The sequence below is a fragment of the Octopus sinensis genome, linkage group LG7 (genome assembly GCF_006345805.1).
Source record: "Octopus sinensis linkage group LG7, ASM634580v1, whole genome shotgun sequence".
NCBI lineage: Eukaryota > Metazoa > Mollusca > Cephalopoda > Octopoda > Octopodidae > Octopus > Octopus sinensis.
Window position 1 is genome coordinate 10671595 of NC_043003.1, and position 17500 is coordinate 10689094.

General features: G+C 39.0%; 1 protein-coding gene across 2 annotated transcripts in view; it reads right to left on the minus strand.

Annotated features, from left to right (window-relative positions):
• The window catches only part of LOC115213984 (uncharacterized protein C12orf29 homolog), a 155954-nt gene that overhangs the window by 48488 nt on the left and 89966 nt on the right, over window positions 1-17500 (minus strand). For both annotated transcript variants that reach the window (XM_029782994.2, XM_029782993.2), the window contains one exon: window positions 3084-3253. In XM_029782994.2, coding sequence (XP_029638854.1) covers window positions 3084-3253 — 170 coding nt within the window. The remainder of the gene's footprint in view (window positions 1-3083; window positions 3254-17500) is intronic.

Consider the following 17500-nt stretch of genomic DNA (forward strand, 5'->3'; position numbering starts at 1 on the left):
ATATATATATATATATATATATATATGTATGTATGTATGTATGTATGTATATACATATTATATGCATGTATATATATATATATATATATATATATATATATATATATATATATATATGGGACAGACCAAAGATCTACTTTACAGGGTGAATGGGGTGCATTTTATTGTTTCACCAGTACTAGGGAGATAAGTGGCCTGTGGCAGAAATTAAGGGCTGTCTCTGTCCTTCAGTTGATCTCATTTGGTTTTACTGCCCTTAATTTTTTTATATTTGGACTTTTGTTCAACAGGTGCACATGAGGGCGTATTTGCGTTTGTATGTAAAATGCAGTCACAGGTTAATGTTTGTATGTATGTGTATGTAGATATGTATGTGTATGTGTATCATCATCATCATCATGGTAGTAGTGGCAGTGGAGGTGGTGGTGGTGGTGGTGGTGGTGGCAATGGTGTGGCAGTAGCATTGATGATGGTGGTGGTGATGATAACAAAAGCAACAGCAACAATGATAATGACAATGATGATGATGATGGTGGTAATGATGATGATGGTGGTGATGGTGGTGGTGGGGTGGTGACGATGGCGGCTGCAGCAGCTGTGGTGGTGGTGACGGTGATGATGATAATGATGATGACGGTGGTGATGGTGGTGGTGGTGATGACGGCGGTGGCAGTGGTACTGGTGGTTGTGGTGGTGGTGGTGATGGTGGTGGAGGTGGTGGTGGTGACGATGTTGATTATGGTGATGATGATGATGATGATGGTGATGAGGAGGATGATGATGATGAAAATGATGATGATGATGATGATAATGCTAACTTAACTGTCATCCATAAATTCAATAACGAGAGAGAGAGAGAGAAGAGAGCAAACACAACAAAAACAAAAACACAAACGAAAAAAGAAAACAAAGGCTGTTTGGGCAAACAATTTGTTGATGAGGGAGAAGACCATCAAGGAATACAGCAAAACTTTGCATAAACAAATGAGATAAAGATGCCTGTCCAGCATCAAGGGCCAATAAATATCAATAATGCCAAAGTCTTGCAGCACGCAATGAAATGGTCAGGTTGGAAGAAGAACAACACTCAACTATTAAGCATTCTATTACGTGGGGGGGGTTGGGGAGGGTGACTGTGGGTGTGTGCGTGAGAGTGTGTGTGTAACTGTGTGCATGAGTGTGTGTATGTGCGTGAGTGTGTGTATGTGTGAGTGTGTGTGTGAATTCATGTGTGCATGTGTGTGAGTGCATGCTTGTATGTTTGTGTGAGCGTGTGTGTGTGTGCATGCACATGTGTATTTTGTGTGTGAGCATGCACGTGTGTGTATGTGTGTGAGTGTTTGTGTATGTGTGTGTGAGTGCATAAGTGTATGTGTGTGAGTGCATGTGTGTATGTGCATGAGCATGTGTGTGCGAGTGTGTGTGTGTATATGTGCTTGTGTCTGTGTGCATGAGTGTGGACAAGTGTGTGTGAGTATGTGTGTGAGTGTGTCTGGGTATGCATGCATATATATGTGAGTGCATCACTCCTACGTTTGTTGATCAGCATCAGTGTTTAACATTTGCAGAAATAAATTTCATTACACAAGAGTAGAGGGCCACAGAGAGGACTGATAGTGGGGCCAAAGGCTACAAAGGTGCCCTTCACAAGAGCTAGCCTGAATGCTGGCCAAAGGCTAGTCTTAAAGCTTCTCCCCAGATGCAGGCATAGCAGTGTGGTTGCAACCAAGTGGTTTCAGTTTCAACCCCACTGCATGGCACCATAGGATAGTGTCTTTTAATATAGCCCTGGGTAATCAATATCTGGTCAGTGAATTTGAGAGACAGAAACTGAAAGAGGCCCGTTGTACATATGTGTATATATAGCTGTATGTATGTGCATATATGCACACATACACGCATGCATGTGTCAACAGCATGCAAGCAGAATTCCTCATTTCTAATCTTCTGTGAAAGCATATGAGACCATTGGGAAATATTACCATGAGTGGAAACAGGTGAGGGTTGGCAACAGGAAGAGCATCCAGCAGCACAAAACTCTGCCTCAAAAAAAATTTATTCAATTATAGGCGTAGGAATGGCTGTGTGGTAAGTAGCTTGCTTACGAACTACATGGTTCTGGGTTCAGTCCCACTGCGTGGCACCTTGGGCAAGTGTCTTCTACTATAGCCTCGGGCCGATCAAAGCCTTCTGAGTGGATTTGGTAGACGGAAACTGAAAGAAACCCATCATATATATTAATCAGCTGAAATTGCGAGGATGATCCGGTTCTTGACTGAAGAGAAAAGGCTTCAAATGACCTGTCCGTGTTTTTTTTTGTATCGTCTATGTGGATGTTTTGTTGTCCTCTTTTGCATCACCTAGTTGTCCGGATGTTTTGCGTTCTTGTCCCATTTTGTAAATATATATATAGAGAGAGAGACTATGGCACTACAACCAGCCAGGAACAGTCTTCGCTACATTTGCGGTACCTGCCAGAGGGAGTGTTTGTCCAGGATAGGACTACACAGCCACAGCAGGAAATGTATCAGGGCATGAAATATAAAAGCCGGACTAAACTACTTTATGCGCAACTCCATTGTCTCCCGAGACAGAAAGGATGCCAACAATATATATATTATATATATATATATATATATATATATATATATGTATATATATATGTGTATGTGTATATATATATATATTATATGCATATGTATATATATGTGTGTTTTTGTGTCTGTGTTTGACCCCCTCCCCAACATCACTTGACAACCGATGCTGGTGTGATTACGTTCCCGTAACTTAGCAGTTCGGCAAAAAGAGTCCAATAGAATAAGTACTAGGCTTACAAAGAATAAGTCCTGGGGTCGATTTGCTCGACTAAAGGTGGTGCTCCAGCATGGCCGCAGTCAAATGACTGAAAGAAGTAAAAGTGTAAAAGAATAGAAGAGTAATCCATGCAAGCACAGGAAAATAGACATAAAAAACGATGATGATGATGATGATGATGACAAAGCAGTCAACATAAAAGAAGCCTTTATCAACATCTTTCAAAAAAAATAAAATGCAATATCACACAAGATTTAAAGGTGACTTACCTTAAATAGTGCCCCATCGTCACAGTGCCAGACAATTCCTTCGACAGCTCCATTTGGATCGGACTTCATCCAAGACAAGAAATTCTCTCGTTTCATTTCACTGGTATAACTAACTTTTATGGAACCATGTACGACAAGTATATGAAATGGGAATTTCTTGCTCCCAAGACCTATAAAGATAAAAGGATACAGAAAATACAGTTCTGTATTTAAGAGATGAGGAATTATGTACATTATTTACATTTGATGGATATTTTGGCTGATATACCCTCCAGCCTTCATCAGGTCTCTTGAGGAAATTTTACATACATATATGTATGTATGTCATAATATATAGTGTACATTTAAACACATAAGGAATCCACTTGTGGAATTCAACATGTTAGAAAGAACAGCTAGGTTCTATAACCACAAAAATTAGGGATAAAATTCAACAGGAATGAAATGAAAAAATAAAAACATTTTACCATCAAGTTTCTTGGACCAATTGGTTTCTGAATTTAGTTTAGCAAGCAAATAAATAATATTTGTATGTATGTATATATACTTTATTTGTGGGTTAACAAGGCAACCAATTGTTTCATGTGAAAAGAACTTCGCAATTGTTCAAGCATGCCACATTGAAGTGTTGGTACTCATCTCCATTTTGGATGATTATAGTATGTAAGTATAATATATATGTGCATGCATATGAGTGTGTTCGTGTGTGTGTACATACATATTTTTTTTATTGATTGTCTGACGATATGCTTGCCCTTTAAACTGCACCTACCGATTGTGTCTGTAGTGTGACGTCATGCATTGCTGATTACTGAAACATATGTAACAATTGGAGTAAAGGAGTACCAAGTTACACCCATGTCCTTTCCACTTATTATTATTAGTAGTAGTAGTAGTAGTAGTAGTAGTAGTAGTGGTGGTGGTGGTGGTAGTGGTGGTGGTCGTGGTGGTCGTGGTGGTGGTCGTGGTAGTAGTAGTAGTAGTAGTAGTAGTAGTAGTAGTACTGCTCTTTGTATTATGTCAGCCCACCTCGGATATGAACAACCTGTATGTACAAGCAACGGTGGGTGTTTAATGCGAATAACATTAGAGCTGAAACCACTGGTTTAATTGTCATTAATTGATTTAATTGTCATTCATTGTTCAATTGTCATTAATGTGGTTTAATTGTCATTGATTTAATTATCATTAATTGTCATTAAACCAATGTGGTTTAATTGTTGAGAGCATCTAATCATATGTATCTGCATGTGTGTGTGTGAGTCTTTTCTACTATAGATATAAGGCCTGAAATCTGTGGGGAGGGGACTAGTAGATTACATCGACCCCCAGTGCTCAACTGGTACTTATTCAACTGACCCTGAAAGGATGAAAGGCAAAGTCGACCTCGACAGAATTTGAACTCAGAACAGAAAACCAGAATGAATACCACCAAGTGTTTGTCCAGTGTGCTAACCATTCTACTGGCTCGACACCTTAATAATAATGATGATAATAATAATAATCCTTTCTACTAAAGACACTAGGCCTGAAATTTTGGGTGGGGACTAGTCAATCGCATCAACCCCAGTTTTTCACTGGCACTTGAATTATCAACCCTGAAAGGGTGTCAACCAAGGCAAAGTCAACCTTGGTGGAATTTGAACTCAGAACATAATGAAGGACAAAATACCACAAAGCATTTTGCCTGGGGTGCTAACGATTCTGCCAGCTCACCACCTTAATAATGATGATGATGATGATAATGATAATAAGGGACCTTTTGAGCAGGATGGGCTACTCGACCTGAAGAAAATTCTTACAGGGCTCCACCTGCAAGATCATGCACTGTTTATCTTGATATGAGATCACCATGTTGCGCATTTATGGTTGCAATGCATGTGCCTGGTGCACCCTTTTTCAGATGGGTAGTCATGATGGGTGTACTGAGCTTCAGATATTTTACCCTAGTGTCACTTTGATGGCATGCACTGCTCTCTCATCCAATAATAAAAATAATAATAATAATAATAATCCTTTCTACTATAGGCACAAGCACTGAAATTTTGAGGGAAGGGACTAGTCAGTTACATCGACTCTAGAGTTTCAATACTACTTAATTTATTGACCCCAAAAGAATGAAAAACAATGTCAACCTCTGCAGAATTTGAACTCTGAACATAAAGGCAGATGAAATGCCTCTAAGCATTTTGCCTGGCGTGCTAACAATTCTGCCATCTCACCACCTTAAAAATGACAATAACAAGAGTACTCAGAGAGCGCAAACCTCCACCAAGGCAACCCCAATGTCCTCTCAACGATTAGCCGGAAAGGAGTTTTTAAAATGAGAATATCTGAAATAAACTCGACTGCTCTCACAAACGAGAATACTAAAAATGAACCTGACCGCTCTCAAAAATCAAGTAAAAAAAATAGGGAAAATAATCCAGAATCCGTATCCGGTGCCGGATTGATCACAAAAATCTAATCAGTTTGTACCAGTCACTAGGTCAAGCATCCCTGAAAGTTTCCCCAAATCAATCCAGTGGTTCTTGAGATATTTTGTCCATGAACGAAGAAACAAACAAACACGACTGGAAACAATACCTCTGCCCTCACAAAGGTGGAGGTAATAATAATAATAATAATAACAATAATATTAATAATAATGATGATGATGATGAAATGCTACTAAGCACTTCGCCAGACATGCTAACGATTCTGCCAGTATTCTGCCTTCAATAATAATAATAATAATAATAATAATAATAATAATAATAATACATTTAAACATTTTCATTAACCTTGAAAGTTATATATATTTTTTTTTTATCTCTGTTCTTCAAGTGTACCAAATTCTTGTTTCAAAGCAGGAAATTGATGTATTTCTCTAACTATTACTAATAATTAAGATAATGAGAATGACAAAAATAACAATAATAATAATAATAATAATAATAATAATAATAATAATAATAATTGTCATTGTCTTCTTCTTCATCACCGTCGAAATAAAAAAAATAACAAGAGAGAGATTACATTTTTACGTTTTTTTTTTCCAAAAAAAAATTAAGAAAACCAAAACAAATTTAAAAAACAAAAAAAAAGCCATTTTTGATACACATTTCAGATGAGATTAAATGAGATTAAATGCCTGCAGCAGAACATTACAACTATTGCTATTACTATTATCATCATTATTGCTGCTGCTGCTGCTGTTGTTGTTGTTCTTCTTCTGTCTTATTATTGTTGTTGCTCTTTTTCTTCTTCTCCTTTGTCTTATTATTGTTGTTGTTCTTCTTCTTCTTCTTCATCTTGTTGTTGTTGTTGCTCTTCTTCTTCTGTCTTATTATTGTTGTTGCTCTTCTTCTTCATCTTCTTGTTGTTGTTGTTGTTGCTCTTCTTCTTCTTCTGTCTTATTATTGTTGTTGCTCTTCTTCTTCATCTTCTTGTTGTTGTTGTTGTTGCTCTTCTCCTTTGTCTTATTATTGTTGTTGCTCTTCTTCTTCGTGTTGTTGTTGTTGTTCTTCTTCTTCTTCTTCATCTTGTTGTTGTTGTTGCTCTTCTTCTTCATCTTCTTGTTGTTGTTGTTGTTGTTGTTCTTCTTCTTCTTCATCTTGTTGTTGTTGTTGCTCTTCTTCTTCATCTTCTTGTTGTTGTTGTTGTTGCTCTTCTTCTTCTTCTGTCTTATTATTGTTGTTGCTCTTCTTCATCTTGTTGTTGTTGTTGTTGCTCTTCTTCTTCTTCTGTCTTATTATTGTTGTTGCTCTTCTTCTTCTCTTTTGTCTTATTATTGTTCTTCTTCTTCTTCTTCTGTCTTATTATTGTTGTTGTTGTTCTTATTCTTCATCTTGTAGTTGTTGTTGTTGTTCTTCTTCGTCTTATATTGTTGTTGTTCTTTTTCTTCTTATTCTTATATTGTTGTTGTTCTTTTTCTTCTTATTCTTATTCGTCTTGTTGTTGTTGTTCTTCTTCTTTGTCTTATTATTATTATTGTTGTTGCTGTTGTCACTGTTGTTATCATCATCATCATCATCATAAAGTGCATTTGATGCCAATGTGGCAAATAAAACCGTAATTACCATTATCATTATTATTGTCATCATCATCGTCGTCATCATCATCATCATCATAACATATATTAATTAATGCACATATGCATTCGTTTAATACACATCTGGCATATAATCTGTATAATTTTATATTTGTGCATGTATGTATACATGTATGTATGCATATGTGTGTGCATGTCCATATGCATGTGCACTGTGCATATGTGCATGCGAAGGGGTGGTGCCCCTGTGCACATATATATACATGCACGCGTGAACGAGTGAGTGCACCTGAGTGTATATGTATAAACATGCACCTACTCCATCCATATTTTATTGAAATCCAGTTACATGATTACGCATATCTGATATACAATAGGAAAAAAATCTCCTGCACAACCAAGAGTGCACATGCACAACAAGAGTTCACATGCACAACAAGAGTTCACATGCACAACAAGAGTTCACATGCACAACAAGAGTTCACATGCACAACAAGAGTTCACATGCACAACAAGAGTTCACATGCACAACAAGATGCACATGCACAACAAGAGTTCACATGCACAACAAGAGTTCACATGCACAACAAGAGTTCACATGCACAACAAGAGTTCACATGCACAACAAGAGTTCACATGCACAACAAGAGTGCACATGCACAACAAGAGTTCACATGCACAACAAGAGTTCACATGCACAACAAGAGTTCACATGCACAACAAGAGTTCACATGCACAACAAGAGTTCACATGCACAACAAGAGTTCACATGCACAACAAGAGTTCACATGCACAACAAGAGTGCACATGCACAACAAGAGTTCACATGCACAACAAGAGTTCACATGCACAACAAGAGTTCACATGCACAACAAGAGTTCACATGCACAACAAGAGTTCACATGCACAACAAGAGTGCACATGCACAACAAGAGTTCACATGCACAACAAGAGTTCACATGCACAACAAGAGTTCACATGCACAACAAGAGTTCACATGCACAACAAGAGTTCACATGCACAACAAGAGTTCACATGCACAACAAGAGTTCACATGCACAACAAGAGTTCACAGGCAAAAGATTTATATTTGAACACAAGAAGCCAAAAATAAGAATTATTGAAAAACAGTAAAAAAAAAAAATGAAAAATTGATAATAAAAGCATTCTTTTCGTTTTCTTTGTTGTTATTGCTGTTGTTGTTTTAGTGAAGGTGTTTTTGTTTGTTTGTTGGTTTGTTTTTTTTTCCGTCAATTGACAAGTGTAAAAAGTAAAATGGTTAGAATTTTGTGAAATGGGAATTAAACAATGTCAAACTGCAGGAATCTAAATAGAGATTTAACTTCCATTGTTCATTCCATTAAAATATGTCTTGGCTTTGTCTCTCTCTCTTTCTTTCTCTCTCTCTCTTCCTCCTTCTCTCTTCCTTATTCCGTTTTTATAACACAGATTAATATTAAATATTATATATACTTTATATATATAAATCATGTATATTACACACACATGCACATATACACACATACACACACACACAAACACATATGCAAACATACAGATACACACACACACACAGATATACACACTGCCACATGTGTGCGTACACACACACATACACACATGTGCATGTGCACACATGCACACGCACATGCATTCACACACACCACACACACACATAATATCCTTTCTTTACATATCCTTATATTTCTCAAACCTTCTCTTTACAAATCTTTTTGTTCTGCATTTAATACTCAAGCTGCAAATCTTTCTCCCCCTTTCATTCTCTTTTCCTCCCTTCCCCCCTCACCGATTTCTATCTGTCTGTCCCTCTCTCTCCTTCTTCATCCTTTACTCTCCCTCATTGCTCACACGTGACCATCGTCCATCCTTCCTTTCCTCATGTGATCTTTATTCTTTTCCCTCAATCTCTTGCGCAGTTCGGATGCATTTGTACCTGTTTCCTCTCTTTTCTCTTATCAAAAAATCTTTATATATATAAATCAAGCATTTGCCATTTTTACCTCGTCTGTGCCTCCTTGTTTGTATTCGTTTGGTTTGGTTTGTTGTATGTCCTGTTTTTGTTACCAACTTTGACCCTCCGCAAATCCCAAATTTTTTATTTTGGTTCACGGGAGCAACTGCCTTCAAAATCTTATCTGTTGTTTGAATGTTCGGAATAAGGAGTAGGACAGCCAACAACTGATGAAGGGTCGTTTTTATGTTACTTATTTTGTTTTCCATTCGTCTCTCTCATTCTTTGCGTACCCAACGTTATTTTCGTATTTCATGTTTGCATTTTGTGCTGTCCTGTACCAATATATGCATAGCTATATACGTATATATACGTATGTAGGTACACGTGTGTCTATATATGAATATATATAATATTTACATATATATATGTATATATATATATATATATATATATATATAAAGGCGGTTAGCTGGTAGAAACTTTACCATGCCAGGTGAAATGCTTAGTGGTATTTCATCTGTCTTTGTGCTCTGAGTTCAAATTCCGCCGACGTCAACTTTGCCTTTCGTCCTTTCAGGATCAATAAATTAAGTACCAGTTGCATACTGGGGTCAATGTAATCGACTGGCCCCTCCCCAAAAATTTGAGCCTTGAGTCTAGAGTAGAAAAGAAGAAGAATGAGGAGGAGAGGGAAGAGGAAGGGAGGAGGAGGTGGTGGAGGAGAAAGAGGAGGGGCAAGAAGAAGAATGAGGAGGAGAGAGAGGAGGAAAAGGAAGAGGAGGAGGAGGTGATGGAGGAGAAAGAGGAGGAGGGGGAAGAAGAAGAATGAGGAGAGAGAGGAGGAAGAGGAGGAGGAGGAGGAGGTGATGGAGGAGAAAGAGGAGGAGGGGGAAGAAGAAGAATGAGGAGAGAGAGGGGAAGAGGAAGAGGAGGAGGAGGTGATGGAGGAGAAAGAGGAGGAGGGGGAAGAAGAAGAATGAGGAGAGAGAGAGGAGGAAGAGGAAGAATGAGGAGGAGGTGGTGGAGGAGAAAGAGGAGGAGGGGGAAGAAGATAAAGAAGCAGAAATAGTAGTAGAAGAAGAAGAAGAAGAAGAAGAATGAGGAGGAGGGATAGGGGTAAGAGGTGGTCTGTCTTTCATTTCACTCTCTGGATTTTCTTTCACTGGGTTCTATTGACATCCAATTTTTCCATGCATTGGTCTTCCTCATTTCGGTCACTAATCCCCTTGCTCATCCTTGCAATTTCGTTTCTCTCTCTCTCTCTCTGTTTTGTGTCCCTCTTCCTTCCTTTTTCCAATGCTTCCTTTTCCTCACTTTCTTTCTTTCTTTTTTCCTATACTCTCATTCTCATTCCCCTTCCCTCACTCTCTCTCCTTCTTTTTCCTTTATTCATTCTCTCACTCTCTCAGCACTCTCTTTTTCTCTCTATATATATATATCTATATATCACTCTTTTTGTATTTTCTCATTTACTCCTTTTCTTCTTTCGACTCCCCTCATCCTCTCCTATATGCTCTTTTCTCTTTTTCCCTTCTATATTCTTCTTCTTCCTTTTCTCTTTTCTCCATTTTCTTTCCTCTTTTTATTCTTGTTTCTCTATCAATCCTTCCATTTATCTCTCTTTCTCTCTATCTACCTCTTTATCAATCCATCTATCTATCTATCTATCTATCTATATATCTATCTATCCATCAATCCATCCATCAATCAATCCATCAATCCATCCATCCGTCCATCTATCTATCTGTCTATCTATCAATATATATCCATGTATCTATGCATCTTTCTATCTTTCTATCTGTCTGTCTATCTATCAATCAATATCTATCTATATATCTATCTACTGATCAATACAATTCTGTCACTATCTGTTTATCAATTTATATCTAGATACACATGGTGGTGTGGTAAGTAGCTTGCTTCCCAACCACATGGTTCTGGGTTCAGTCTCACTGTGTGGCACCTTGGGCAAGTGTTTTCTACTATAGCCTCAAGCCTACCAAATCCTTGTGAGTGAATCTGGTAGACGGAAACTGAAAGACACTCGTCGTATATATATATATATAATACACACACACACATATATATATATAATACACACACACATATATATATATATATATATATGCATGTGTATATATGCATGTGTATATATCTGTGTATGTGTCTTTGTGTCTGCATTTGTCACCCAACTATCAACACTGTTTGACAACCAGGGTTGGTGTGTTTACATCCCCGTAACTTAGCAGTTTGGCAAAAGAGACTGCCAGAATAAGTAGTGGCTTACAAAACAAGAAATAAGACCTGAGAGTCGATTTCTTCGACTGAAACCCTTTGAAGCGGTGCTCCAACATGGCCACAATCAAATGACTGAAACAAGTAAAAGCATAAAAGAATTAAAAAATATATATATATATCTGTATAGTGTATTCTTTCTATCCCAACCCCATTTTCTTCTTCATCTTCTCTTTTTCTTTCCATTATTCTCTTTCCTCTTTTTCTTGCATTTCTTCTCTTTTTCCACCCCTTTTCATTTTCCTTCATCTCATACACACTCCCTCTCTTTCCCACCCCTGTTCTCTTTCCCCACTTGCCTGACAAAAATGAAGCAAATTAATGCCCCACCACCACCCTCCACCCTACACACACACACACAGGCATTATGTCCAGTTAGCAGAGACATCATCTGTCAGGGATGAAGAGATGGCATTAACCAAAACAGGAGAAGCTGGAAGCAGAAACACACCAACAAAAACAACAACAACATTGACAAGACAACCTGCTAGAAAAACAACAATACGTACATACACATACACATTTATATATATATGTATGTATATACATACACATACACATTTATATATATATGTATATGTATGTATATATATATATATATATATATATATATTAGTCAATTTAGGGTAGCAAAAAATTCAATAGAAATTTATCGCTACCAGCGGCCTAGTGGAAAGAGAATAGTCAAAGACTAAATATATAAATATATAAATATAGGTCACTCCTAAATTGTTATATTTATATATTTAGTCTTTGACTATTTTCTCTTTTCCACTAGGCCGCTGGTAGCGATAAATTTCTATTGATTTTTTGCTACCCTAAATTGACTAATTGATAATTTTCTGAATAATTCTGAGATGAATCGGCAGTTTATATTTACTGCTGATAAGTTTGGCGCGAATACGTCGGTCTTGAAAATTTTAGACAGATATCCGGAGGCATCGATACAGACGCCCTCGTGTATATTTGTCTCTCCCAGGTTTTTACTGATGAAGTGTGACTATGGTAGATTAGCTTAATTTAATTTAATTAAGCTAATTTAATCATTAATAACACAGAAACAATGCATCGTCTAAAAGATGAATTAGGGTAAATGTTTTTAAATTTTCACCTAATTTCTGAATTACTACTACTTGGAGGTGTGAGTTATGGCTGCTCTTTCTGGTGGACGAATGGCCTGTTAAGGTCACTCCTAAATTGTTATATATATATATATATATATATATATATATACAGATAGATAGATAGATAGACAGACAGATAGATAAAGAGGTAGATAGATAGATAGATAGATAGATAGATAGATAGATAGATAGATAGATAGAAACAGAGAGACGGAGAGAGAGAGATAGATAGATGGATAGATAGAGAGAAAGAGACACAGAGATAGATAGATAGATACACATCCACGTAGGTAGGCCCTTTATAGAAATGCATGCATTTATAAATATATAGTGAAGGCACATGGCTCAGTGTGTTAGAGCGTCAACTTACAATCATGAGGTTGTGAGTTCAATTCCCAGACCAGGCTGTGTGTTGTGTTCTTGAGCAAAACACTTTGTTTCACGTTGCTCCAGTTCACTCAGCCTTAGAAATGAGTTGCAACATCACAGGTGCCAAGCTGTATCGACCTTTGCCTTTCCCTTGGATAACATCAGTGTTGTGGAGAGGGGAGGCTGGTATGCATGGGCACCCAGACTTGTGCCTGGGATGGTAACTTTCTAGGTGCAATCCCTTGGTCAGTCATATATATATATATAAATTCTTGTATTTGTTTCAGTCATTTGACTGTGGTTATGCCTGTGCACTGCCTTTAGTCAAACAAATCGACCCCAGGATTTATTCTTTGTAAGCCTGGTACTTATTCTATTGGTTACTTTTGCCAAACTGCCAAGTTACGCGGGATGTAAACACACCAACATCAGTTGTCAAGTGATGGTGGGGGGACAAACACAGACACACAAACATATACATTTACATATCATCATCATCATCATCATCATCATCATTTAGCGTCCGTTTTCCATGCTAGCATGGGTTGGACGGTTCAACTGGGGTCTGGGGAGCCCGAAGGCTGCACCAGGCCAGTCAGATCTGGCAGTGTTTCTACAGCGGATGCCCTTCTAACGCCAACCACTCCGAGAGTGTAGTGGGTGATTTTATGTGCCACACACAGGTGCCAGACGAGGCTGGCGAACGGCCACGCTCGGATGTGTTTTATGTGCCACGACACAGGGGCCAGACGAGGCTGGCAGACGGCCACGGGATGGTGTTTTTATGTGCCACCGACAAGGTGCCAGACGAGGCTGGCAGACGGCCACGCTCGGATGGGTTTTTATGTGCCACCGACACAGGTGCCAGATGAGGCTGGCAGGTGCCAGACGAGGCTGGCAGACGGCCACGCTCGATGGTGTTTTTATGTGCCACCGACACAGGTGCCAGATGAGGCTGGCGGACGGCCACGATCGGATGGTGTTTGTTACGTCCCCAAAGCACGGAGGCCAGTCTATGCGGTACTGGCTACGGCCACGTTCGGATGATTTTCTTGTGTGCCACCGGCACTGGTACCACAAAGATACAAATTCCATTTATGCTCATCTATTTTGATTTGTTTTGATTTGATTTGATTTTCACTTGCCTCAACAGGTCTTCACAAGTGTCACAAGAAGGAAGGTATGCACAGGTGGACTGTCTACGTCGCCGGGTCTTCGGATGGTGTCTTTATGTGCCACCGACACAGGTGCCAGATGTGGCTGGCGAACGGCCACGATCGGATGGTTTTCTTGTGTGCCACCGGTACTGGAACCACAAAGATACAAATTCCATTGATGTTCATCTATTTTGATTTGGTTTGATTTTCACTTGCCTCAACAGGTCTTCACAAGTGTCACGCGTGTCACACACTTGTCTCAACAGGTCTCCACAAGTGTCACACACTTGCCTCTGCCTCAACAGGTCTTCACAAGTGTCACACACTTGCCTCTGCCTCAACAGGTCTTCACAAGTGTCATAAGAGGGAAGGTATGCACAGGTGGACTGACTACGTCGCCGGGTCTTTGGATGGTGTTTTTATGTGCCACCGACAAGGTGCCAGGTGAGGCTGGCGAACGGCCACGATCAGATGGTTTGTTGTGCCCACAGCACGGAGGCCAGTCGATGCGGTACCAGCTACGGCCACTTCGGATGGTTTTCTTGTGTGCCACCGGTACTGGAACCACAAAGATACAAATTCCATTGATATTCATCTATTTTGATTTGGTTGATTTTCACTTGCCTCAACAGGTCTTCACAAGTGTCACACACTGCCTCAACAGGTCTTCACAAGTGTCATAAGAGGGAAGGTATGCACAGGTGGACTGACTACGTCGCCGGGTCTCGGATGGTGTCTTTATGTGCCACGGCACAGGTGCCAGATGAGGCTGGCGAACGGCCACGATCGGATGGTGTTTGTTGTGCCCACAGCACGGAGGCCAGTCGATGCGGTACTGGTTACGGCCACGTTTGGGTGGTTTTCTTGTGTGCCACCGGCACTGGTACCACAAAGAATACAATTCCACTGATGTTCATCTATTTTGATTTGTTTTGATTTGATTTGATTTTCACTTGCCTCAACAGGTCTTCATAAGTGTCACAAGAAGGAAGGTATGCACAGGACTGACTACGTCCAGGTCGGGGCCACGGGTTATGGCCTGACTAGTCTTGCCGGGTCTTCTCATGCACAGCATACTTCCATAGGTCTCGGTCTCTAGACATTTCCTTAGTGAGACCTAAAGTTCGAAGGTCGTGCTTCACCACTCGTCCAGGTTTTCCTGGGTCTACCTCTTCCACAGGTTCCCTCCATGCTAGGGTTGTAGCACTTTTGCACACAACTATCTTCAGCCTTTCTTGTCACATGACCATACCAGCGCAGCCGTCTCTCTTGCACGCCACAACTGACGCTTCTTAGGTTCAGCTTTTCTCTCAAGGAACTTACACTCTGACGATTATGAACACTGACATTACAATCCATCGGAGCATACTGGCTTCATTTCTTGCGAGCTTACGCATATCCTCAGCAGTCACGGCCCATGTTTCACTACCATGTAGCATGGCTGTACGTACACATGCATCATACAGTCTGCCTTTTACTCTGAGCGAGAGGCCTTTTGTCACCAGCAGGGGTAAGAGCTCTCTAAACTTTGCCCAGGCTATTCTTACTCTAGCAGTTACACTTTCAGCACACCCACCCCGCTACTGACTTGGTCTCCTAGGTAGCGGAAGCTATCAACTACTTCTAGTTTGTCTCCCTGGAACGTGGCAGAAGTTGGTCTCTGCATATTCCAGTGTTTATTGCTCCTGAGCATTGCCACAGACAAAAACTATTTTCCTAGTTAGCCTTCCTTGACATTGCTGCACCTCTTATGTGTCCATAGCTACACTTGGTGCATCTTATAGAGTTTCTACCTACACCTTTTTTACAGATCGAGCAGGGCCATCTACCTGAAGCGTTTGTGATTGATCTACCTTCCTACTTATTAGAACTTTGGTTTTGGCTAGGTTGATTCTAAGGCCCTTCGATTCTAATCCTTGTTTCCACACCTGGAATTCTCCTCCAGTTCTGATAGTGACTCAGCAATTAGAGCAAGGTCATCAGCATAGAGGAGCTCAGGGGCAACCTGTCTTGAATTCCTCCGTTATTGCCTGGAGGACTATGATAAATAGGAGGGGACTGAGGACTGAACCTTGGTGGACCCCAACCTCTACCCGGAATTCTTCACTGTACTCGTTGCCCACCCTCACCTTACTAGCAGCGTCTCTGTACATGGCTTGCACAGCTCTCACCAACCATTCTTCTATCCCTAGTTTCCTCAATGACACCAGATAAGGGACCGGGGGACCCTGTCAAAGGCTTTTCTCCAAGTCAACAAAAGCCAGGTACAAGGGCTTATCTTTGGCTAGGTATTTCTCCTGCAGCTGTCTTACCAGGAATATAGCATCAGTAGTACTTTTCCCTGGCACGAACCCAAACTGCATATCATCTAAGGTAACTCTCTCTCTAATTAGTTCGGCTACAACCCTCCGTAACCTTCATTACCTGATCCAGCAGCTTGATGCCCCTGTAGTTATTTGTCTCTAGGGCGTCGCCTTTACCTTTGTAGCAGTTGACTATTATGCTGCTACACCAGTCATATATATATATATATAAATATGACGGGCTTCTTTCAGTTTCCATCTACCACATCCACTTACAAGGCTTTGGTCAGCCCAAGGCTGCAGTAGAAGACACTTGGCCAAGGTGCCATGCAATGGGACTGAACCTGGTACCATGTGTTTGGTAAGCAAGCAATTTATATATAGATATATATATAAAGAATGATAAATTTGTAAAAATACGTGCATCTGTGTAAAAGAATGTAGGTATGTATATGCTTGTATACATGTGTGTATATATGTGTGTGTGTATGTATGTATATATGTTTGTTAATAAATATGTGTATGTGTACGTATATATATGTTTTTGTGTATATATTTATGTATATAAATATATATGTATATGTGTACTTAAATTTATATACAACTGTATGTATGTATGTGTATATATGCATGTATATGTATATATATATATGTATACATATATATATATATAAATATATATGTATATATATGTGCATGCCTGTGTGTGCATATACACGTATACATACACTTATGTATGTATGTATGTATGTATGTATGTATAAGTATATATGTATATATATCTCTGTATATATGTGACTATGTGTATGTATATGTATATATGTATGTATGTATATGTATGTATATATGTATTATATATGTATGTATATGTATATATGTATTATATATGTATCTATCTATGTATATATGTATGTATAGATGTATCTATCTATGTATATATGTATGTATGTGTATACATATGTATGTATATGTGTGTATATATATGTATGTGTATATATATATGTATGTATATATGGATGTATGTGCATGTATATGTATGTATGTATATGTATGCATGTGTATGTATATGTATATATGTATCTATCTATCTATGTATATATGTATGTTCATGTATATGAATGTATGTGTATATATGTGTATATATATGTATGTATATATGTA